A 23,880-nucleotide genomic window follows, 5' to 3' on the forward strand; every position below is an offset into this window, starting at 1 on the left:
CCTGGTTATCCAGGGCAGAGGGTCAGAGGGACCCCCAGCCCGCCATCGAGCATTCAGCCATGGTTCGTCCTGGCATTATGAACGACCCATCCCTGCTCACAGCAGGGATGCAGCTGTGAGGTGGCTACCTCACTGGACTCATCTGCGATACTGCAGTGTAATGTCCTTGGCTAACGGCATTCCCTGTCAGATGAGGACAGCGACTTTCCGTTCTGAGAGGCACCCCACGCCATCTGGTACAGGTAAGTACTTCTGTGTGGGGCCTCTGTCTGGGGTGGCAGTCCTGTGTTGCTGTGTGTCCCCCATGTCTGTGCCTGTGTGGGGCTCCCGGTGGCGATCCCTGCGGGGGTCTTTTGTACATGCGGTGCTGTGTATTGTTGGGGGCCCCTTCCCCTGTGTCACTTCGGTGTTTTTCTGGGAGTGCAGGCGATGTGTGTGGCGGCCGCAGAGGGGTAAAACCGCGTGGTCCGCCATTTTTAATATGGGCAAGCATGTCTGGCTTCACTATGGGCTACATTACATGCTGTTTTGGCGCCACCGGCACCATCTTGCGTGTGGCAGACCGATCGTTTCGAGCACATGTTCGGCGGCCATTTTCCTGAAGCCTCCCATTCAGTTCTATAGGCAGCCATTTTCCCAGGGTTGTTGCAGCTTATAGTTCAGCCTCTTATGACCTCACTTCCTTTTCCTCTGAAGCAGCGATCGATGTGGTAACACTCTGTGGGGCTCTGCAGACTGTCTCTTCCATAACTTTCTGTTTTGTCATTCCTGGCTAGGTTTCTTCTCCTTTTTTGGGGGTCTTTAGTCACTGTACATATAGCGGTGGGCTGCGCACTCTGCAGCGGTATTAAAGGGCCAGTACTTTTTTTATTGCACTATTTTCTAACTTGGGCAATGGAATCTCAGGACAGCAAATTTCCTCCTGCTCTGGTGGAGGACCCCAGTCCTGCTGGGGCCCCTGTTATACCTGATTTGGACGCCGTAGTGGCGTCTTTAGTGTACAAAATGGAGGTACTGATGGCTGAACGTGCTGCTAGGAAAAGACCCAGATTATCTATCTCCTCTGATTCAGATGGTGATGTGGCTGCTGCGGCGGGCGTGCCCTTTTCAGGGTCTCGCTCATCCTTGGACTCTCTGGGGTCTGAGGGGGAGGCGGAGGTGGAGGGGGTTGATGTTTCTCCACCGGGGTCGCCTGAAGAACGCGCGACCATGGATGAGTTCTTTGTTTCTGTAAAAGAAACACTACACTTGGAGGATGAGCCCAGTCCTCCGGGCATTGTGTCCTCCTTCGGTACACATAGAACCTGCAAGTCGGCGCAGGTTTTTCCCTGCCCGCTGAGTTTTATTACTGTGAATGAACTGTGGCACACTTAAAAACGTCCATTCATGATTCCTAGTCGGTTTAAACTACTTTATCCCTTTGAGCCGGCTACGGAATCACGATGGTGTGTGCCTCCACAGGTGGATCACACTGTGGCCGTGTTAAACAAGGCTACCTTTATTCCTACTGAGGAGACCCCGGTTTTTAGGGATCCCACGGACAGAAGGTTGGAGTCTCTAGCCCGCCATTCCTACACAGTGGCGGGTTCCTTGCTCAAACCTGTTTTTGCATCCGTTCTGGTGGCTCAGGCGGTGGCTGATTTGGCCTAAGGTGCTTAGATGCAACCTCGTGTCTGATTCTGCCCCCCCTGCCACGCTGGCTATGGTGGATCAAATTCACCAAGGAGTCATGTATTTGTGCGATGTGGCCTTAAATGAGGCCCCTTTGGTAGCACGCCTATCTAGTGTTGCGGTGCTTAACCGTCGACTGATCTGGCTGAAGAGCTGGTCGGCTGACCAGACATAATGGAAAACAGTCGCTGATTTTCCCTATACTGGCTCTCGCCTTTTTGGCGAGGCGTTGGATACCTTGGTAAAAGGCGTCACGGGGGGCAAGAGCACCATGCTGCCCCAGAACCCGAAGAACAAATCCTTTCGTGGCAAGTGGGGTTCCGCCTCTCGACCCAATCAAGGGTCCTTTCGTGCCATTCGGAATCGAACCAGGGGCAAGCCCTTCAAGGACCAAGGTAGCCAGAAGAAGCCCTGGACAGGACAAGCAGAAGTCCGGCAATGCCAATGCGGTGGGTCAATCTGCCTCTGCCTGAAGGTGCGCCCTCACCCATTTCTGGAGTGGGGAGACGTTTGCGCGGTTTCCTCCAACCTTGGCTGCTCCGAATTCCGGACAGGTGGGTTCAGGAAATCATTCGATCAGGGTACAAGATCGAATTCCTTTCCCGGCCGGCGGACAGATTTTTTTCCCTCGAATCTTCATTTGACCCCAGGGCGCCTGCTGGACCTGCATCAAGCGGTGCAGGACCTCCTTGCCCAGGGGGTGATTGTCCCGGTGCATCATCGGGACAGGTTTCAGGGGTTTTATTCCAATCTGTTCACTGTGCCCAGAAAGGAGGGCAAGGTGCGTCCTATTCTGGACCTGAAAGCGCTGAACCGCTTTGTGCGCGTTCGAAAGTTCCGTATGGAATCTCTCCACTCGGTGGTGGCCTCCCTGAGTCCAGGGGAATTCCTGGCCTCTATAGACCTGAAGTATGCGTACCTACACATCCCCATTTTCGAGGGTCACCAGAGGTACCTTCGGTTCGCAATAGCGGAGGACCACTATCAGTTTGTGGCGTTACCTTTCGGTCTCTCTTCAGCTCCAAGGGTCTTTACCAAAGTGTTGGCGCCTGTTCTAGGCCTGCTAAGGGCTCAGGGCATTGCGGTCTCGGGATATCTGGACGATTTCCTCTTAAGATCGAGTGTCCACTAGGACCTACTGCGCGATCTGTCCACCACGGTACAGACGCTCCAGGAGTTCGGATGGACCATCAACGTACAGAAGTCGACCTTGTCTCCTTCGGTTCGTCTTCTCTATCTGGGAAGGGTTCTGGACTCTGCTCAAGCAAAGATGTTCTTGCCAGAGGACAAGCTCCGGACCTTACGGGACGAGATCAGGTCCCTCAGGGACAAGCCATCCTCGTCGCTCAGGACCTGCATGCGGTCCCTAGGGTTGATGGTATCGGCCTTCGAGGCAATACCCTTTGCTCAGTTTCACACACGGTTTCTTCAAGCGGAGATCCTGGCCAGGTGGGACAGACTACCTCAGTCCTTGGATCTAAATGTCTAATTGAGTCGCCGGACCAGAATGGATCTTCTGTGGTGACTTCAGTCCCCGGCTGTATCAGAAGGAAAATCCTTCCGTCCGTTGCGGTGGACGGTGATTACCACGGATGCCAGCCTGTCGGGCTGGGGTGGAGTCCTGGGCAACCTGTCTGCCCAGGGCACTTGGTCGGGGGAGGAATCCTCCCTTCCGATCAACATATTGGAATTGAGAGTGATCAAACTCTCTCTTCCAGTGGTCGGATCGACTTCGGGGCCGTCCGGTTTGGGTACAGATGGACAATGCTACCGCGGTGGCTTACATCAACCGCCAAGGGGCACCAGGAGTGCCCGGGCGGCCAGGGAGGTGACCAACATTCTGTCTTGGGCCGAGACTCCTGTCCCGGCAATCTCAGCAGTTCACATTCTGGGTTTGGAGAATTGGCAGGCCGACTATCTGAGCCGCCAGACCCTGGACCAGGGGGAATGGTCCCTGCACCTGGAGGTCTTCCAAATGCTGTGTGCGAAGTGGTGATCCCCGGACGTGGATCTGTTCGCGTCTCGGCTGAACCACAAGGTGGAAAGGTTTGTGGCAAGAATGCACGATCCTCTGGCAGACGCCTTGGATGCGTTGGTGGCCCCGTGGCATCAGTATCGTCTGATGTATGCCTTTCCTCCGATTCAGTTGTCAAGGTTCCTTCGCAGGTTAGCCTCGGAACCACACTTGGTGATTCTGGTAGCGCCGAACTGGCCACGCCGGTCCTGGTACGCCGACATTGTTCACCTGGCGGTGGCACCTCCTTTGCGGCTGCCACTGCGGGAAGATCTACTGTCTCGGGGACCGATCTTCCATTCTGCTCTACAGTCGCTGGCTTAACGGCCTGGCTATTGAGACCCAGGTCCTGAGAGACAGGGGTCTCGCCCCTGAGTTCAATCCTACTCTAATCAAGGCTAGGAAGACCTCATCTGGTAAAATCTATTACCGTACCTGGAAGGCTTATTTCGCCTGGTGTGAGTCCAGGGGGTTCTCCCCTCGCTCGTATTCTGTGTCAAGAGTGTTGGCTTTCCTCCAGACTGGTGTGGACCAGCGCCTGGCGCTGGCCACGATAAAGGGCAAGGTGTCTGCACTGGCTATTCTTTTCCAACGCCCTGTGGCATCTCATTCTTTAATTCGCACCTTCATTCAAGGTGTGCGACATTTGGCTCCTCCTAGGAGGGAGCCTTTACCTCCATGGGACTTGAACTTGGTTCTGTCCGTGTTACAGCGTGCTCCCTTTGAAAACATCCGGAAGATATCGTTGCCTCTGCTGTCTAAGAAGGTTGCCTTTTTGGTGGTGATCACTTTGACTCGCAGAGTGTCGGAGCTGGCTGCGTTGTCTTGCCGCTCTCCCTGCTTGGTGATCCACAAGGATAAGGTGGTCTTGCGACCTCATTCGTCTTTTCTTCCTAAGGTGGTCTCTGAGTTCCACCTTAATGAGGACATTGTTTTGCCTTCGCTTTGTACGAAGCCTAAGCATCCTGGAGGTTGCATTGCATTCCTTGGATGTTGTCAGGGCGATCAGGGTTTACCTGTCGTCTACGGAGACCTTTCGGAAGACTGATTCCCTCTTTGTCCTTCCTGAGGGACCTCGGAAGGGCATGGCTGCGTCTGCAGCAACCATTGCCAAATGGATCAGACAGACCATTGAACAGGCCTATGCTTTGAAGCAACGGGTTCCACCCTTCCCTGTTAAGGCGCACTCTACCAGATCTGTGAGTGCGTCCTGGACCTATTGGCATCGTGCCTCGTGGCCCAGGTGTGCAAGGCTGCGACTTGGTCGTCGGTGCACACCTTTTCCAAATCCTATAAGATGGATGTTCTGGCCTCAGCGGATGCCTCCTTTGGCTGCAAAGTTCTCAGTGTGGCAGTGCCATCAAGGACCCTTGTGTTTTTTTGTGGGTCCCTGGCTGTTGGGGTGTTATCCCCTGGGTTATTTGCTTTCCTGGGCTGTTGCTCCTGTTGAGCCTTGTTTTCTGTTGCCCAGAAGGTTCTCTTACTGTGCGTGTAAGGTTCCTTTCTCTGATGTGGGTACTGCGTTGCCTTTTCTACGGTTGCGTCTCCCACCCCTCATGTCTACACTGCTTTGGGACATCCCAATAGTGATGACTTGGAGGCGGCGGCGGCGACTGTCGGAGGACGTAAGAGAAAGCGGAATTTTTGTAAAATCTTACCTGTAAAATTCCTTTCTCTGAGTCCTCCGACAGTCGCCGCCCCTCTTTTGGGGTTTTCTTGTACACTTACTGCTATGCTACCATATGCTACCAAACTGTGTTGGGAGTGATCACTGCAGGGGGGTATTGACCAGTGGGACAGCCCCCGTGGGTGTGTCTATGCAAATGCTTTTGTTCTTTTGACTAAGTCTTATGCCTAGCTACTCCTGCGGAGCGGAAGTCAATACCCAATAGTGATGACTTAGAGGAGGCGGCGACTGTCGGGACGACTCAGAGAAAGGGATTTTACAGGCAAGATTTTACAAAAATTCAGTTGTTTTTTGTTTTGGGTTTAGTAGTGCTTTAAGGGTTGAGTTAAAGACAAGCCCATGTGACTTTCCTAAGCAAACGTTGAATAAGCAGTCATATGACCTAATCTACTTTGGCAATATCACTCCACTCCCCTCCAAATGGAATTCATCCTTCCCATAGGGGGGAGGGTGATAGGCAAAATCAAAGTACTTTTTTTTTTTTTTTTTTTTTTTTTTTTTTTTTTTATAGAGGAAAAAACTCCTTACTCATTTCTATAAATGGCAATGAGTGAGGGTGCTGTCTTTGTAAAAGTTGCAGGTGTATAATTGTAAAGGTAATGGATGCATAATATAATTTATGATGCTGGTTCCCATCTGTTTTTTCTTATGAGCGACACAGCTATTGACAAAACTGGACGAGCTGAACTTTAATTGGTTCTATGCCTTTTTTTCCCATCTTGCCTTGTTGCACAGTTCTTACCACTGCTATGCAAAGCTTTCCAGCAAGATTAATGCAATGCAGTATTTTATTCTGGCCTATAGCTATTTTCTTTAGAATTGTGTACTTTTCCAGTGGATGGTCGGAGCTCATAAATTTTCCACTGAAATAATTGCAATGGTGTCTGGATTGATGTGGTCCTTGGTTTGTGGCAGTAAACTGCAGTCCCTCCCCCCATTCCATGTGAATGGTTTGACCTGTTTAAGCTGAGACACGTTAAGTCTGGATTTTTTTTTTTCTGTCTCATCCAGCTGAAACCAGTTTGAGCTGGTTCTCTGGAGCCGACTGTCTTGAGTATTAATGGAAACGTGACTGGCTCGCACATTGGCCTCAGACCATGTACTGCAGCACTGTTGTAACCAATCAGCAAGCTCAGTGCCAATGCAAAGACTAAAGTAACAATGAAACAACTAATAATAAATGCAACATTGTTACAAGTTCTATTGCTTCTGTTAAATGGGGAATCCTTTTTTTTTTTTTTTTTTTTTTGTACCAAATTTCTAGATGTTGTTTTTCTTTATAACTCCTCTCCCTTTTTTATAATTCATTTTTTTTTTTTTTTCCCGTGCAGATTCCACTTAGTTAATCTTTTTCCTTAAGTTTTAATTCTGTTCAAATAATTTATTAGCCTCGTTTTTAGAAGTGCTCATTTTTGTATTCTCTTTTGCATCTCCCCCAAAAATCTTTCAAATGGAACAGACCATTTATAAAGCTTATCAAATTATGTTTTTTTTTTTTTTTTTTTTGGACAGTTCTCTCTATATACAGTACATCTAGTACCCCCCCCCCCCCCCCCCGGGGACAGTTGTTAAATAGCAGTTTTCTGGCTTCATCCATCGTGTTCTCATGTTCTCAGTACTGATCAGGTTCTCCATCCCTTCCACTGAAAAATATCACATGATGCCAACAGCACCATTAGGCCCCTTTCACGCTGACGGACTGATTGGGTCTGCCTGTCCGTTTTTTGTTTTTTTCTAGGCAGACACGATAGGGCCATCCATTGCACTCTGGATCCAATCCTGTCTGCTAAAAACAGAAGGTTGGGGATCCATTCCCTAACTGCGGATATGGTTACAGCCAGATGGAAACAGACAGGTGGTCTGTTTCCCTCCAACCTCCCCATAGAGAACAGCCGGCCCTGTCCACTCTGCATCAGTGGATCGGACACAGACCTGTAATCCGCCTGCTCAGCGAGGATCAGCAGGTAAATCCCTTGCTGAGCAGACAACCCGCTGCCAGAATCCGCCCTGTGTGAAAGGGGCGTTATGCTTCACACTGTGGTACTCTGAGTAATGACAGATGATGATGATGATCATCATCCATCACATGCATTGGTTTGTAGTCAGGTCAAAACTAAAAATTTTAGGCTTGTTGGACAAATTTTTTTTTTTTTTCATTTTCAAAGGCTCCTACCGGTCTCTTAGGATATTCCAGATAGTGTGTGTAATGGCTTGGTGGAACATCCAGATTATAGTTTGTCCCTTAATTGGTTTCTTTTCATTTTGGTTGTGGGTTCCCTACAGGTCCGTCAGAGTATACAATATTGTTTTGGATTGCGTCTAGGACTTGTCCTACCTATCTGGTTATTAGGTTTTGTTGGATGCCTTTCCTTGCCAGCTTTGGGGTTGTTCCAGATTTCCATTATTTTTTTTTTTCAAGGGCACTCTAAACTGTGTTCAAAGGTTGAGATTTTTTTTTTTTTTCTGTAACCCAACCCTGTATTTTTGAGACTTGTTTTGATGTTCCTTAACACAGCCTGGGGCCTTCCCGAAATAGGTGTATTTAATTTGATATCATGTGATACTTGGACTCTGTTTACCAAATTGTTTGACTAACAAAGTCTGGGTGAACCGGAGTTTGTTTAGGAGTTTCTCACCAAAGGGGGCAGGGGGGTATTTTTTTTTTTTTTTGTAAAGAATTTGGAAAATTGGTAAATTCTTTTTCTCCCACTTTTATATGCTAAACTTGTGTTTTTAATTACCTAATGTTCCAGCATAAGTCTACCTATATGCAGTGTATAATACTGCAAAATGGGGAAAATCTCAAGGAATTGTTTACATATGCCAAGAAATATTTATTGATTTGGATACTAGCGAACACTAAAGATGATCATTTCTTCCAGCAGTTCAAATATAGAAGATATTGGATGAATTAGACAAGATGCAGAGTTACATACAGTATATGCACTTATATTCCTGGTCAATTTAAAGTGTAGCTTCAGTTTTTCTAAGAAAAGAAGTCCTCCGAGTTTGTTATTCCTATGAGACCCAGTCCCTGAAGACACCTTTTTTGAGAGTATGCCCCGCCAGGACAGGCAATCTCTATACCACAGGGGAATACCCTCACTCATAGTAATGGCGGAAACCAGGCCACAGCATTAGCTCAGGTAACCATTTGCTCTGCTAAAGGCCAGCACAACACTCAACCCAAGAGTGACAATGCTTTCCTTGCCTTGGAAAAGGACCTGATTTTTTAACACCCATCTCTACATCAATTTTTAGCTTTATTTCAGACATGCAACAAGCATCCAAACTGACTAAGACATATTTTTCTGCAACAAAGTCAAAATTTCTGGGACAGCTAACCGCTTTAAAACTGCCATTACTGTCAACTGCTCAACGCCAGGCTCCTTCTCCAGTGCCACTGTATTGAGTCGCAACCTAATATGCCTGCTTTGGGAGAGGCAGACATGGAAGGGAAGAAAGCTTAAGACACTCTTAAAGGCTCTTTACTTTTGCAGGCACAGCTCTGCAACCAGCTATTGCTGCAATTTCTGGCTGCCAAACTGCAGCTAACTGGACTAGATAATGAACAATATGATCCTGTATTCCAGGACCATGCCTCAACTGGGCAACTGCAGCAGTTACCTTCTGCCTTGCTCTTGTGTTGATGTCCTAGAATAGGTTATGACACAAATCTCCAAAATAGCAGATTGCCATTCACATGCACAGACGCTTATGGCTTAAAGCCTGGTCATCCGAAGCTGCCTGTAAAAGATACCTCACATGTATGCACTTTAAAACTTTGAAGGAGGACTTTTGTTTGGTGAGGCACTTGACAAGTTCATAAGATGTCACAAGATAAAAAGTTCTTCCATAGAGGAAAGCTCCAACCCCTCCATTCCCCATGAGATTCTACCTCCTCAAAACGGAGCACCTGAACACACACTACCCAGGCTTTCACGTCCAAATCCAAGGTTAGCCCTTCCTTGGCTTTAGACTTGGCCTACAAAGCCAACCCAGTCTTCCCCCAAAGCCCATTAATCAAAGAAGGAGCGCCTTTTTAAGAGTGTGGGGACATCTGTTAGTTAGTCTATTTCTGGGTCACGGATGTCCCCAGATGTGGTTTCAAAGGGGTATAAAATAGTTTAAAAATCTACCCTTTCATGGCTTTCTTCTTTCAAACCATCCAAGCTCTACCCCAGAAAAATCAGATTGCAGAAAGTCCTGGACCATGTCTTGTCGAAGGGAATAGTTGCCTCAGTACCTCTAGAGGACCGGTTCAATTCTATTCATACATGTTGACAGTGCCATAAACCAACTGTGGTATTTCTCCTACCTTGGACCTAAAATCCCAAAACAAGTGCCTTCAAATTCCAAAATATTTCCGAAAGGTCAGTGATGGCCTCTCTGAGACCAGGGGAATACTTGGCAGTTGTAGACCTTCAAGATGCCTAGCTTATCCCCATTTATTCTCCTCCCCAGCGTTTTCTATGCTTTGCAATAGGGGACCACTTCTGGTTTCATTTCCAGTTTGTCACACTTAAATCCTTCATAGTACAAGGGACATAGTCACAAGTAGAATCCAAGCCCCCCCCCCCCCCCATCAACTCTCTAGAGCGAAGTCGTAAGGATGGCTCTTCACCACTGGTCCTCCCTTTTACAGGGACACCCATTCGGGGTATGATTGAACATTGGCTGTGGTCTGTGTTGGTCATCAAGGTGGTACCAGGTGTCATGCAGCCTTAAAGAAAGCAAGCCATATTTTGTGGACAGAGGAATACTGTCCAGCAATCTCTATTTAATTCCCAGAAGTGGACAACTGGAAAACTGATTACCTCAGTCGTCACCACAATGGACCAAGGGAAACTACCCCTTCACCCCCATGTCATCAGCCTGATGTGTCGGAGATTGGGGAATCCATACATGGACATCCAGGCCCACAGATTCAACATTGTGACCCTCTAGCCAGGGCCAAGGATCTTTTAGCAGTGTTATCAGAAGCTTTGATAATATCCTGGGCTCAGTTCAGACTAAACTATGCCTCTCCTCCACTTCAAAATCATCTGTCTTGATGGTTCAAAAATATGTTTAGATCAGAGCTCTTTTGTAAGAGCTGCAGGCAGATGAAATGCATTTATAGGAGCAGATTTCTGGCCACCCTGCCGTGAGACATACACAGCTTTATTGGGCTTCCTCTCTGGAAGGACAGGAGACCTAGATTTGACTCCCCGTGTTGCAGTTTAGTAACCCTAACAAGTCTTGTCCCTTCCCCAAGCCTATGACTGGGATATGAAAAGCAGCAGACCGAGCATAACTCCATCACTCTCCTTCTTTTAGCATGCTGTTCTTTTCGCATATAAGCACTTCAGCACACCCGATTGACCCCTTGTGCTGCTTCTCATTCTCCCAGTCTGAGCACTGCTCAGCCCAAATATTATTCTTGATCTTTGAGTAGTCTACAGACGGGTATGGTGCCAGCAGATTGGAAAAAAGCCAACGTGGTACCAATTTTTAAAAAAGGGACGAGATATATCCCAGGGAACTATAGCCGGTTAGCCTAACATCAGTAGTCTGCAAAATTTTGGAGGGGATGCTAAGGCACTATATGCAAGACTTTAGTTATAAAAACTATTATTAGTAGTACCCAGCATGGATTCATAAAAAATCATTCTTGCCACACCAATCTACTAACCTTTTATTTAGAAGTGAGTTGCGACCTGTGGGTGATACGAAGATGAAAATTACCTGGGGGTCCTAGTGGACAAAAGGCTTGGCAGTGGCATGCAATGCCAAGCAGCTGCAAGCAAAGCCAACAGAATAATGACCTGTATAAAAAGGAATTCACTCCAAAAATAGATTATTCTCCCACTGTATAAGACTCTGGTCCGGCCACATCTTGAATATGCCGTCCAGTTCTGGGCACCGGTCTTCAGAAGGCATGTGCTGGAACTGGAGAGAGTCCAGAGAAGGGCAACAAAGATAATTAGGGGAATGGAGGACATCCGCTATGAGGAAAGACTACAAGAATTTAACTTATTCTCTCTGGAGAAGAGACGTTTTGAGAGGGGATATGATATCAATGTACAAATACTGTACTAGTGACCATAGCATAAGGAACAAACTTTTCAGAAAAAGGGAATACAAGAAGACACCGTCCACTCACTAAAGGCCCGTACACACGAGTCGAAATTCGTCCGGGAATTTTTGTCCGACGACCGATCTGCCGATTTTCGGCTTGTTAGTATGATGCTTCCGACAACCGACTCAGACTTTTCGGCTGAAAAAAATCTGGTGTGCAGAAAACCTCCGTCAAAACATGTCCGATTTTCGTGCAGTCAGTACAAATTTCGACAGGGAAAAATCTTATGAGCAAGACTGGGCATGCTCAGAGAAGAAAGCACACAAAGCAAACCAACACATGACATCACTTCTGAAGTAGAATTTTGTCGTGCCGGAAAATTCGTGTGCAGTCTAGGCAAATTCCAACCAACAAAACACCACTCTGGACAAAAGATGGATGACCGGTCGGCGGAAATTCGTTGCGTGTGTACTAGGCTTTAAACTAGAAGAAAAGCGGTTTATCCTTAAACTACGTAAGGGGTTCTTTACTATCAGAGCGGTAAGGATGTGGAATACTCTTCCACAAGCAGTGGTATCTGCTGGGAGCATTGATAGTTTCAAAAAAACTATTAGATGGGCACCCTAAAGACCACAACATACAGGGCCATACGATGTAGGGTTAGCAGTAAACACACACATTATGGGTTGAACTGGATGGACTGAAGTCTTTTTTTTTTTTTTTTTTTTTTTTTTTTTTTTTTTTCCCCTCAACCTCGCCAACTATGTAACTGTATATAGGGGCTGCAAGTGTTTACGTAATGAATACATTGGCATTATTTTGTAGATCAGCCTGGAGTTTAGCCTTTAGTGTGAATGTGCTGTTCATTTTTCTGTTTCAAGTATTTTATTGAATAATGCAAGTAACAACGTTTGATATACAGTATAATGCGAGGTAATGTAAACAAAGCTCGGTAACAGAGCATGACCAATAACTGTAACTACAGCAAATCATGAGGGTTAGTAGACAAGGGGCGATAAAATGGGTGGTCATGAGAGAGTAGTGATTGGCATCGCCAACCCATCGGCACCCCATATAGGGAGCACACTGTGCCTAGGTGGGGAGGCAAAACCAACCAATTGTTAAACTAAAAGGGGACAGTACCCAAGTCTACCGTACCGTGTGGGAAGAGGCAGGGGGATGAGAGGAACCTCACGGGTATCTACCAAACAGGAAAAACATGGGCTACAGTCAGCCAGAATGATGGAACAAGTCGAACAGGTAACCTGTAAACTGTAGTTAAAATGACAAGGTAGAACAAACTCAGACGTTGTAGTTCTGGACATATGTATGCAGAAGGAAGGAATCTTGGCGGGGGGGGGGGGGACAATGAGAAGGGGGAACAGGAGGGGACAAGGATAAAATGGGGGAGGGGTAGACAGAGGGGAAAGGGGAAGGATCGCCGGGGGGGCCAGTACATAAGGAGTGAAGGTATTGGGTGTCCAGGTATGGTTCAGGGCAGCAATAGGGAGCTATCAAAGTTGGGGGGGGGGGGGGGAAGAAAATTGTCAACCCAAGGTTGCCAGATTCTATCATACTTCTCGACTGTATCCGCCAAAGGCATCGATTTTTGGCGTGAATCATAGCGTTGGTGATTCGGTGTTTCCTTTCAGTCAAAGGCAGATGTTGGGGTTTCCACGCTTTCGCAATGGTTTGTTTAGCCGCCATTGTGACCTGTAGGAACAGTTTGTGGCGGAATTTGGACACAGTATCCGGTTTTACATTCAAGAGAGCCAGTAGGGGGTCAGGCGAGATCGGAACATCTATCAGGGTGGAGAGAATATGGAAGACGGCCTGCCAAAACTTTTGCACCACTGGGCAAGTCCACCAAATGTGCAAGTGTGTGCCTGTCTCCAGGCAACCCCGAAAACATGTTGCAGAGTAGGAGGGTGAAAATTTTGCAATGCGTGCGGGTACTAAATACCACCGCATCAGAACTTTGTAGTTTGTTTCCGAGGCTACTATATTTTGTGAGGCCGTCTTTGTTGATTGCCAGATTTTGGACCAATCTTCAACATCTATGGTGGACCCTAGATCCTGTTCCTACTTAGTAGTATAAGCGGGAGGCGTGCGGTCGGGGGAGTTAGTGAGTCTGGTGTATAACGTGGATATGAGGCCCCGGGCATGTGGCTCATGGAGGCAAGTGTGTTCAAAAGAAGTCATGTTGGGTAAGGAAGAGTCAGTGCGGATACATTTGGCCAGAAAGTGCTTAATTTGTAGGTAGCGAAAGATTTCCGAGTTTGGTATGTTATAAGATTCACAAAGCGTTGGAAAAGGCTTAAAGGAGTTGAATGTGATCATGGACTGTGCTGAGAAGGCCAGCCGTCACCCAATTACGGAATGCCGATGGGGCTTCCCAGGCTGGGGGGGGGGGGATGGATTGTGTAGAAATGAAAGCAGGGGGTTGTGGGGGGATTGTAGCTGATATTTAAATTTAAGGTTATCCCAAAGACGCAGTGTGCTGTTCATTTTCATTTTGTATTTTGCGCTATCACTGCAACAGTTTTCATAATACTGATAACATTGAACGTGGTTTCCTTACACTTGCTATGATAGTTTTACCAGATAGTTTAGACCTCTCCCCTTTTTTATTTAAAAAAAAAAAAAAAAATGATTGATAGAATGTGAAGGATAGGGGATACCTAGGAGAAGTCTGAAAAAATATGGAGAGCAGTGATGGGCTTGGGCGTGTTTGGATCAAGCCCGCCAGCAAGACCTCACTGCACGCCGCCAATCATACCGACCAACACCTTCACATAAACAGGCTGCTTATGATTGGCGGTGTGCAGTGCCGGCATTCTGGTGGGCTCGATCAGAACACGCCAAGCCCATCGCTAGTGAAGAGTAGTCAGGATCTTATTGTTGTGAGGTTTCCTCACTAAAGGTTAGTTCCACCTTTCTGACCTTGCCTGGATCATGGACTACTTCTACCTGTAGCATTCTGTGTATGTTTGAATTGGGCCTGTTCACACTGTGAATGGAAAGCTACAAATCCCATCTTAATAGAACACGAGCGTCGGGATGTCCATACACTTGTGTGTTATGTACCTCCTCCAGCCCCATAACTGAAGGTCCGTACCTCCATATGGACCTAGGGCTGGGCGAGCAGTCTGCAGGAGCCTGTGCATTGCGCTTGGGATTCACTGATCAGTTGTTATGCTTTGCAGGCTCCAGTGCAGATATTTAATGTTGGTGCATTTATTAAATTGTTTTCAAATGGTGGAATATGCCTTTTAAGTCCTATTTTGGATCCTGCCTTCTGGCAGAGGAGGTTATCCAGTATTTGTTATGTAACCCGTTGGATAACTGCTGTAACCTGGCCATGGCATGACATTTACATAATCAGATGTGTAGCTGCATTCAGATAAAGCAGCTGTTGGTTGGCTGCTGGAGGAGTTATTAGAAAAGCATTGTAGTAGTCATATGACTTTTGTGTGTGTCAAAATTGCTTGATAATGCTTGTCCACAAAACCTATTGTGTTCTAGGAAATCAAGTTTTATTTACTTTTAACCTTTGTAGCTATGACTTGTGTTTTAATAGGATGAGCTTTAAACAGGGGAATTTCTGCTTTTACACCAGGAAAACATTGCCTGTAGTACTTTTGTGTCTGAAATAGGGCTTATTCACATGCTTAGCCCATGCAGCAGCCAGAGCTGTTCATGTGCAGAGTGTTTTTTGATTTTGGGTTTGAGGCAGGCGGTTGGCTGAAATTGTATTTATATAATGTTCACCTAAGTTAAAGTGGTATTAAACGCTTCTGCTGTGTTTTTTTTTTTTTTTTCCCTCTTTCAATTAAAATAACACTCATGCCTAAGGCTCGGTTCACACTTATGCGATGCGGGAAGGCTGCGAATTCGCAGCCTGTTCCCGCATCGCACACGCACCCCCGGCAGTTCACACTGCCATATGCGATCCACTGGGGGTGTCAATGTAATCTTAACGACACCCCCAGTTTGATCGCATATCGCAGTGCGATCGTGCAGTTCGCACAGGATCGGATCGCACAAGTGTGAACCGCTGTGCGATCCGATCCTGATGCGGCAGCAAAAATGCCTCCTGTGCGTGTTTGCTGTGGGTGCGATGCGAATTTAGCCATACAAACTGTATGGCTAAACTCGCACCGCACAGCTGATCGCATGTCATGTCGGAGCAGTGCGCTCCGACATGACATGCGAACCCTGCACACGCAGTAGTGTGAACCGGGGCTAAAGGTACCTTCTCTGTGCACTGCTTTTTGCACAGAGCAGCCCCGATCCTCCTCTTCTGGCATCTCTTGCCTGGGCTTCAGTCTCCTCTTCGGTGAGTGCCTCCACAGAAAGCAGTTTTCCCTGGGGTCATCCGTGTGTGCTTGCTCCTGAATTCCGCTGCTGCGTCTATTGACCCAGACAGAGGGACTCTGCCTCAACCCCACCCCACCCCATCTAGTGTCACAGCTTTTGATTGACAGAAGCTGTGGGGCCGCTGCGCTCATCATGCACATCACTAGATCGGAAACCTAAAGCCTTTAGAACCACTTTAAAGTGAATTTATAATGCAGTTTATGTAAGTTTGTTTTGGTTACCTTCAGTATATCTCTGCACTACTTACTTTTCCCCAAAGTTTTTTATCCTTTTTTTTTTTTTTTAATGCTGCGAGTACAGAATAATACCCGCTGATCTGGCAGAAATCCAGTGAGCTTTAAACTTTCTGTAGTGAGCTCACAACTTGGTGTGCCTCTGCTGCAAAAAAATCCTTCAGCTCAGCAGTGTTGAGCCCCATCCAGTTTCCTCTGTTGGACTACAGAACACCTCCACCCCCATTTTTATGGCATGAGAGGATAGGTATTCTTAAAGCAGCCAGTACATTAGTTTTTTTTTTCTCTGCTCAACCAGTAGGTTGAACAAAAAAGGTCTTTCCCCCATCCACACATTTGAGGTGGATAGGAGCATCGCTCCTGCTGAGCTATTGTATTCTGATTTGGGGGGGGGGGGGGGTGTCTTGGAATGCAATGATCGGTTTTCCTGGCTATAGAAGGCAGCGCTAATCAAGCAGAACTTATCAGACAGGGTGGTTGCATTGAAGTCAATCTAGATCGCCTTTGGTACAGTCAGGGTGCCCATTTTTCAAATTTTGCAGTTCCCTGCTCAACCGGGCAAGTTTTGACCCATGTATGGCTGGGTGTAGTCCAACAGAAGAAAACTAGGTCATGCTGGCAAACCTGACTTGGGATTTCAGTTCCACAGAGGCTATATTTTTCAGATTTAAATTTACCAGATTTACTACTTTTTTTTTTTTTTTTTTTTTTTCTTGTGTGTGTGTAATAATCCGAGCATCCTAATAAATATAACTACTATACATTCTTCATTAAATACTTCTTCTCTAGTAGCCAAAAGACCATTTTAAAGAGCCATAGATGTTTTTTTTTGCCAGCAGCTGTGATTTTTTTTTTTTATTTTTTTTTTTTTCCCCCTGTAACATTTCTTACCGTACTTTTTCATCTGCAGTTGGGATAATCCGCTGTCCGGTGTGCAGTCAGGAGTGCGCTGACAAAGACATCATAGAAAACTACTTTGTTAGAGACACCACTGAAGTTCCCAGCAGCACTGTAGAGAAGCCGAGCCAGGTAAGTTCCATCTGTCCTGTCCCATTGTGTTTGCTCCTGTCAATGGCATAGAAAGCTAAATAAAATCTTTTATAATGGGGGCACAAACAAAATCCCCTATCATTTCCCAACAGTATCAAAAACTTGAAGGATATCTACTTTTAGCACAGAGGCTTAGTAGTTTGTGCTTCTGCCTTGCAGCACTGGAGTCCCTGGTTCGAATCCTGGTCATGACAATATCTATATATAGTTTTTTTCATGTTCTGCTGGTAAGTTAATTGGCCCCTTTCTAAATTGACCCTAGTGTGTGTGTATTTGCAGATGGGGACCTTAGTTTGTAGGCTTCAAGGGAGAGACCGATGAGAATGTACAGTATGTAAAGCACACTATAAATTGATGGCGCTATAGAAAGGCCAATAATAAATATTACACAGTTATCTTTTAAAAATTCAAAGGTACTTGTCCCCCTCCAATAACTTTACCATGCAGCTTGCTGAGCATCACCTGTTGAATAATCTTCCAGCTAGGCCCTGCTTATTCTGCAGCATACATGTTGCTATGTTCATACTTCTGGAAAGGACGTTCACAATTTGCTCCTCAAATCTACAGTAGTTCCATAAGACTTGAAGGGAGGGTGTGTTGCATATGTGTGTAAAAAGAGGAGCAACGGATTATTTATTCATTTTACGAAAAAGTGAAAAGTTCTAATTTCTCACAGATTTTTTTTTATTATTGCTGTGTGTGTTTGTGAAGTGTCAGAAGTACCCAACTCTTCCCTGCTCTACTAAAAGCCTTCCCCGTTCTACTACCTATGCCTTTGTCCCCATTACAAAAGGGCACAGTTGGAGCAAAAATTAATGTTTCTGTCTGTATCTTTAGATTTTACTTGACCTGTACCCTGGGAACTCCTAATCTCTGTATTGTAAACTCTATGTAGATCTTGACCTTGCCCATAGCTGGAGCTCAAGCACTCCTCATACAGCACAATGACTGACTAAGGGTTTTTTTTTTTTTTTTTTTAAATCTTTGCAATATTTAGTCCATCTTAATCTGGATGTTTCCTGTCCCTTTAGCAAGCTTGCACAAGCTGTGAGGACAACGCGGAGGCTCGCGGCTTCTGTGTAGAGTGTGTGGAATGGCTGTGCAAAAACTGCATCCAGGCCCATCAGAGGGTAAAGTTCACCAAAGACCACACTGTGCGCCAGAAGGAGGAGGTGCCACCTGGTGAGTGACTCTTCATTATGTTCTGTGATACCGGACATTTCTTTTTCAGGGTAATGTGGAAGGGATTGCAGAACAATTGTATTAAAAACCGATATTGCAGTATTTGGTGTAGCTATGTATATATTATGCATGGCATACCTGTAGTTTTGTAGTCATCCTTTGACATTGCATACTGGCAAGCCCCCTGCTTAGTCCTGCGGGGTCTGATTGACGGCAGACAATAATCCTGTCAATAGAGCAGCTGCAGTTTAAATTTTGCCCATACCATTGGATCTTGATGAGGAAGAGGGGCTGTAGCAGCCAAGTGGCCACAAGAGAACACTAAAGCTGGGTACACACTTGCCAAAATACATCTGGTTCTTGTGTACTGTGCTCTCTCTCCTGCTGAAAGACCACCATTTGACCAGCTCATTCAGCCAGTGGCTGATCTGTCTATTCTGGGGGGAAGGGGGTTCCCGTTGTCGGAATACAATAGCGCTGCAGGGGAGATTCTTGCATCCATATCCCTTTTTGAACAAAAAAACCTCCCTGTGTATTACCTTGCCTAAAATGTTTTGTTTTATGTGGCATGCTTAATTAACCACTTAAGCCCCAGCCCTATTTCGGACACTTTTTGTTTACAAGTTAAAATCAGTATTTCTCTTACGTCCTCCGACAGTCGCCGCCTCTTCATATTCGTCACATATGGGGTATTAGACTTTGCTCCGAAGGAGTAGCTAGGCAACAGAATATGTTAACAATAAAGCTTTAACATATCCCACCCTCAAGGGGTGGTCCCCTCAGTCAATACCCTCCTACTTCCTGCAACCATATCTCAGTTTTAATGTCTAGCTTGTCAGGAGTGGCTGGCTCTCTCTGTGCTGGGACTTTTTGTCCCAGACTCTTTCTTCTTTTTGATTTTTTGTTTGAGTTTTCTCTCTACCTTTACTTAGCTGTTATTTTTGTCAGCATTAGTTAGTTCTTCGGACGAAGAGGATCATGCGGACTGGGTCTCGGGCTGATCCCCCTGGTCGCAGGTCGTGGGTCAGTGGCTTCCCAGTCTGCCATCGAGCGTTCAGCCAGGTAACGCTCCTGGCACGGTGAACGACCCATCCCTGTTCGGTGCAGGGATGATTGGTGAGGTGGCTACCTCACCGGACGCTGTGCGGTTTCTGAACCGCCATTGTGTGCGTCTTGATTTGCGACTCTCCCTGCCTCATGTGCAGCGGCTTGTTCGCCTGTGCGGGTTCCCCACGCCATGTGAGGTAAGTGTATCTATGTGGGGACCTGTCTGTCTGGGGGGGGTCTCAGTCTGGGACTGTGTAACCTGCCTTTAATCACACTGCTTGTCTCCCTATATCTCGGCTGCATGCTGTGGGCTGCAAGGGGGGGGGGGAGCTGTATGACACTGAGTATGTCAGGCTGGGCAGTGTGAGGAGCTGTGTGCTGTGGGGCATGTTTTTAATGGCATGTTGGGGCATATACAGCGATCGCTGCGGCGATCTAACATGTATCCATATTTTGGGATAATTTTGTGTGTGATTTTATGCACTGTGGAGCGGCGATTTCGGCGCCAAACGGCGCCATTTTACCGGCGCCCGCTCCGGCCGCATGGTTTACATGCACGGCGGCCATTTTCTTGTAGCCTCCATAGGCTTACATAGAGCGCCCTGGCAGCATCACTTCCTCTCTCCTGGAAGCACCGATCGAGGCAGCAGCAGCAGCGGAGTCTCCTCAGGTTTTATCCTTCTATTCCTGTGTTCCATTGCCTGTATTCAGTCTGTATATTCCCTGTGGGGGTCTCATTGTGCCTGAGTGTGGTGCGGTGGGCTGCGCTTGCCGCGCTTGCTGTAAGGGGGCAGTTAACCCTTGGTTGTCTGGCATACAGGGGCAATGGATTCTCAGGAGGGCAAGTTTCCCACAGTATTGGTGGAAAGCCAGGGGACCGCTGTTTCCCCCCCAGGGGGGGATTTGGCCACTATTGTGGCTGGCCTTGCTGCACAGGTGCAAATGCTGGTGGCTGCTCAATCTACTAAACGGCCCAGAGTTGCTCTGTCCTCTGATTCTGAGGGTGAAGGTGATGGGGCTGTTCTGGCGGGGACCCCCCTATCGGGGTCCCGCTCCTCTCTTGATCTAGTGGGGTCTGAGGTAGAGGCTGAAGTTGAGGGGGTTGATAATTCTCCCCCTGGCTCGCCTGAAGAGCTTGCAATCATGGATGAGTTGATTGCTTCCATTAAGCAGACGCTACGTTTGCAGGACGAGGTGTGTCCCCCAGCTGCCTTGGCGGCTTATGGGACGCAGAGAAAACGCAGGACGCCGCAGGTTTTTCCCTGCAATGCTGATTTTCAGCGCGCTGTTAAGGACCAATGGCGCGATTTGCGCAAGCCTTTTGCGGTACCAAGTAAATTCAAGCTGCGTTATCCTTTCTCGCCTGCCACTGATGAACGGTGGTGTGTGCCTCCGCCAGTGGATCATGCTATTGCGGTTTTGAACAAAGCCACTGCGATCCCTGCAGAGGGATCCCCTATTTTCCGTGATGCCACGGATAGGAGACTGGAGTCTCTTGCCCGTCATACTTATTCTGTTACGGGTTCTATGCTTAAGGCTCTGTTTGCTTCTCTCATGGCGGCCCAGGCGATCGCAAGTTGGACGCAGATGCTTAGGCGCGTCCTAGTGGCCGATTCGGCCTCAGCGGCGACCCTGGATATGGTGGATCAGATCCACCAGGGTGTCATGTATCTGTGTGATGCGGACCTGGACCTGATTCCGTTGGCCGCGCGTGTGCACAGCGTGGCGGTGTTGTCTCGCCGCCTGGTTTGGTTGAAATGTTGGTCGGTGGACCAATCTTCACGTAAAACCTTAGCCAATCTGCCTTATGATGGGTCTCGCCTTTTTGGGGAGTCCCTGGATGTGTTGATTAAGGGGATTACCGGGGGTAAGAGCACTCTCTTGCCCCATTTCCCCAAGGCTAAGGGGGCTTCTGGGAAGAAGCATGCTAATTTTCGACCCCCTCAGGGGTCCTTTCGTGCCTTTCGGCCGCACTACAAGGGCAAACCGTTCAAGGGCCAGGGCTCTCAGAAGAAACCCTGGTCTGGAAAACAGAAGTCCGGCCAATCCGGACCTGCGGCCCATAACAGTTCGGCCTGAAGGGGCGCCCTCACCCAGTTTTGGGGTGGGGGGACGCTTGCTCGGTTTTCTTCAGCCCTGGTTGGCCCGTGTGCGGGACAGATGGGTTCTGGAAATCGTTCGATCTGGTTACAAGATCGAGTTTCTCTCTCGGCCAGAGAGCAGGTTTTTTCCCTCAAATCTACAACTGTCTCCGGAGCGTCTGCGGGATCTGCACCTGGCGGTGCGGGACCTGAGGGCTCAGGGAGTGGTGGTTCCGGTGCCTCATCGGGACAGATTTCGGGGGTTTTATTCCAATCTGTTCACTGTGCCCAGAAAGGAGGGCAAGGTTCGTCCAATTCTGGACTTGAAAGCTCTGAACCGCTCTGTGAGGGTTCGCAAGTTCCGCATGGAATCCCTGCGCTCGGTGGTGGCTGCCCTGGTTCCGGGGGAATTCATGGCCTCCATCGATTTGAAGGATGCGTATCTTCACATCCCCATATTCGAAGGTCATCAGAGATACCTTCGATTTGCCATTGCGGAGGATCACTACCAGTTCGTGGCGTTGCCCTTTGGGCTCGCCTCGGCTCCGCGGGTCTTCACCAAGGTGCTTGCACCGGTTCTGGCATTATTGAGAGCCCAGGGCATTTCTGTCCTGGGGTATCTGGACGACATTCTGATTCGGTCTGCGACCAGTCAGGGTCTGGAGAAGGACCTGTCTGTCACGATGCAAACTCTGCAGGAGTTCGGTTGGACGATAAATGTTCCAAAGTCGACACTGAGTCCGTCGGTTCGTCTTCCCTATCTGGGAATGATACTGGACTCGGTGCAGGCGAGGGTCTTCCTGCCGGAAGACAAACTCAGGACTCTTCAGGAGGAAGTCAGGTCCCTCAGGGACGTTCCGAACTCGTCTCTGCGGACGTGTATGAGATGTCTGGGATTGATGGTCTCGGCTTTCGAGGCGATTCCTTTCGCGCCGTTTCACACGCGGGGTCTCCAGGCGGAGATCTTGTCCAAGTGGGACGGGCGACCTCAGTCTCTGGATCTTCAGATCTCGTTGAGTCATCGCACCAGGGAAAACCTTCTGTGGTGGCTCCAGTCCCCGTTGGTGTCCGGGGGCAAGTCGTTTCGTCCGATCTCGTGGACGATAATCACCACGGATGCCAGCCTGTCGGGCTGGGGTGGTGTTCTGGGCGTTCTGTCCGCCCAGGGGACCTGGTCGGAGGGGGAGTCTTCCCTCCCGATCAACATTCTGGAATTGCGTGCGATAAGGCTCTGTCTTCATCGCTGGACGGACCGGCTGCAGGGCTGCCCGGTTCGGGTGCAGACGGACAATGCCACGGCGGTGGCCTACATCAACCACCAAGGGGGCACCAGGAGTGCCCGAGCGGCTCGAGAAGTGGCCGACATTCTGTCTTAGGCCGAGACTCATGTCCCGGCGATAACGGCGGTTCACATTCCGGGAGTGGAGAACTGGCAGGCGGACTATCTGAGTCGCCAGACCCTGGATCAGGGGGAATGGTCTCTCCACCCGGCTGTCTTCCAGATGTTGTGCGCGAAGTGGGGTCTTCCAGATGTGGACCTGTTCGCGTCTCGCCTCAACTACAAGGTGAAGAGGTTCGTGGCAAGGACGCGCGACCCTCGGGCAGACGCGTCGGACGCGTTAGTGGCCCCGTGGCATCAGTACAGGCTGATGTACGCGTTTCCACCGATTCAGTTGCTGTCCCGGTTCCTTCGCAGGTTACACTCGGAACGCAGCACGGTGATTCTTGTGGCACCGGACTGGCCTCGCCGGTCCTGGTACGCAGACCTCGTGAATCTGGCGGTCGACGCCCCCTGGCGTCTGCCTCTTCGGGACGATCTACTGTCTCAAGGACCGATTTACCATCCTGCTTTACAGTCGCTGGCTTTGACGGCCTGGCTGTTGAGACCGAGGTCCTGAAGGAGAAGGGTCTCTCTCCAGAGGTTGTTCATACCTTGATCAACGCGAGGAAGTCTTCCTCGGGAAAGGTTTATTACCGTACTTGGAAGGCCTATTTTGCCTGGTGTGAGTCCAGGGGGTTTTCACCCCGCACGTACTCGGTTTCCCGTGTGCTGTCTTTCCTTCAGACGGGTGTCGATCAGCGTTTGGCGCTGGCTACGATAAAGGGTCAGGTGTCTGCGCTGGCCGTTCTGTTTCAACGTCCCGTGGCTTCCAACTCTTTGGTTGGCACTTTTATTCAGGGTGTGCGGCATCTGGTTCCTCCTAGGAGGGATCCCTTGCCCCCTTGGGACTTGAATCTAGTCCTGTCTGTGTTACAACGTGCTCCTTTTGAACAGATCAGGGAGATCTCGTTGTCTATGTTGTCCAAAAAGGTCGCCTTTTTGGTGGCGATCACTTCGGCTCGCAGAGTGTCGGAACTGGCGGCTTTGTCCTGCAAGTCTCCGTACCTGGTTGTTCATTTGGATAAGGTGGTCTTGCGACCTAATCCTTCTTTTCTGCCGAAACAAGTTTCGGAATTCCATCTTAACGAGGATA

The 23,880-nt window shown here is 48.3% G+C and overlaps 1 protein-coding gene across 3 annotated transcripts in view; it reads left to right on the forward strand.

Moving 5' to 3' along the window:
• Positions 1 to 23,880, forward strand: part of TRIM24 (tripartite motif containing 24) — a 134,145-nt gene that overhangs the window by 62,721 nt on the left and 47,544 nt on the right. For all 3 annotated transcript variants that reach the window (XM_082255033.1, XM_082255034.1, XM_082255035.1), the window contains exons 2-3: positions 16,957 to 17,075; positions 18,128 to 18,278. In XM_082255033.1, the coding sequence (XP_082111159.1) occupies positions 16,957 to 17,075; positions 18,128 to 18,278 (270 nt within the window). The remainder of the gene's footprint in view (positions 1 to 16,956; positions 17,076 to 18,127; positions 18,279 to 23,880) is intronic.

This window comes from Pelophylax lessonae (genome assembly GCF_965119305.1).
Source record: "Pelophylax lessonae genome assembly, chromosome: 4".
Taxonomy (NCBI): Eukaryota; Metazoa; Chordata; class Amphibia; order Anura; family Ranidae; genus Pelophylax; species Pelophylax lessonae.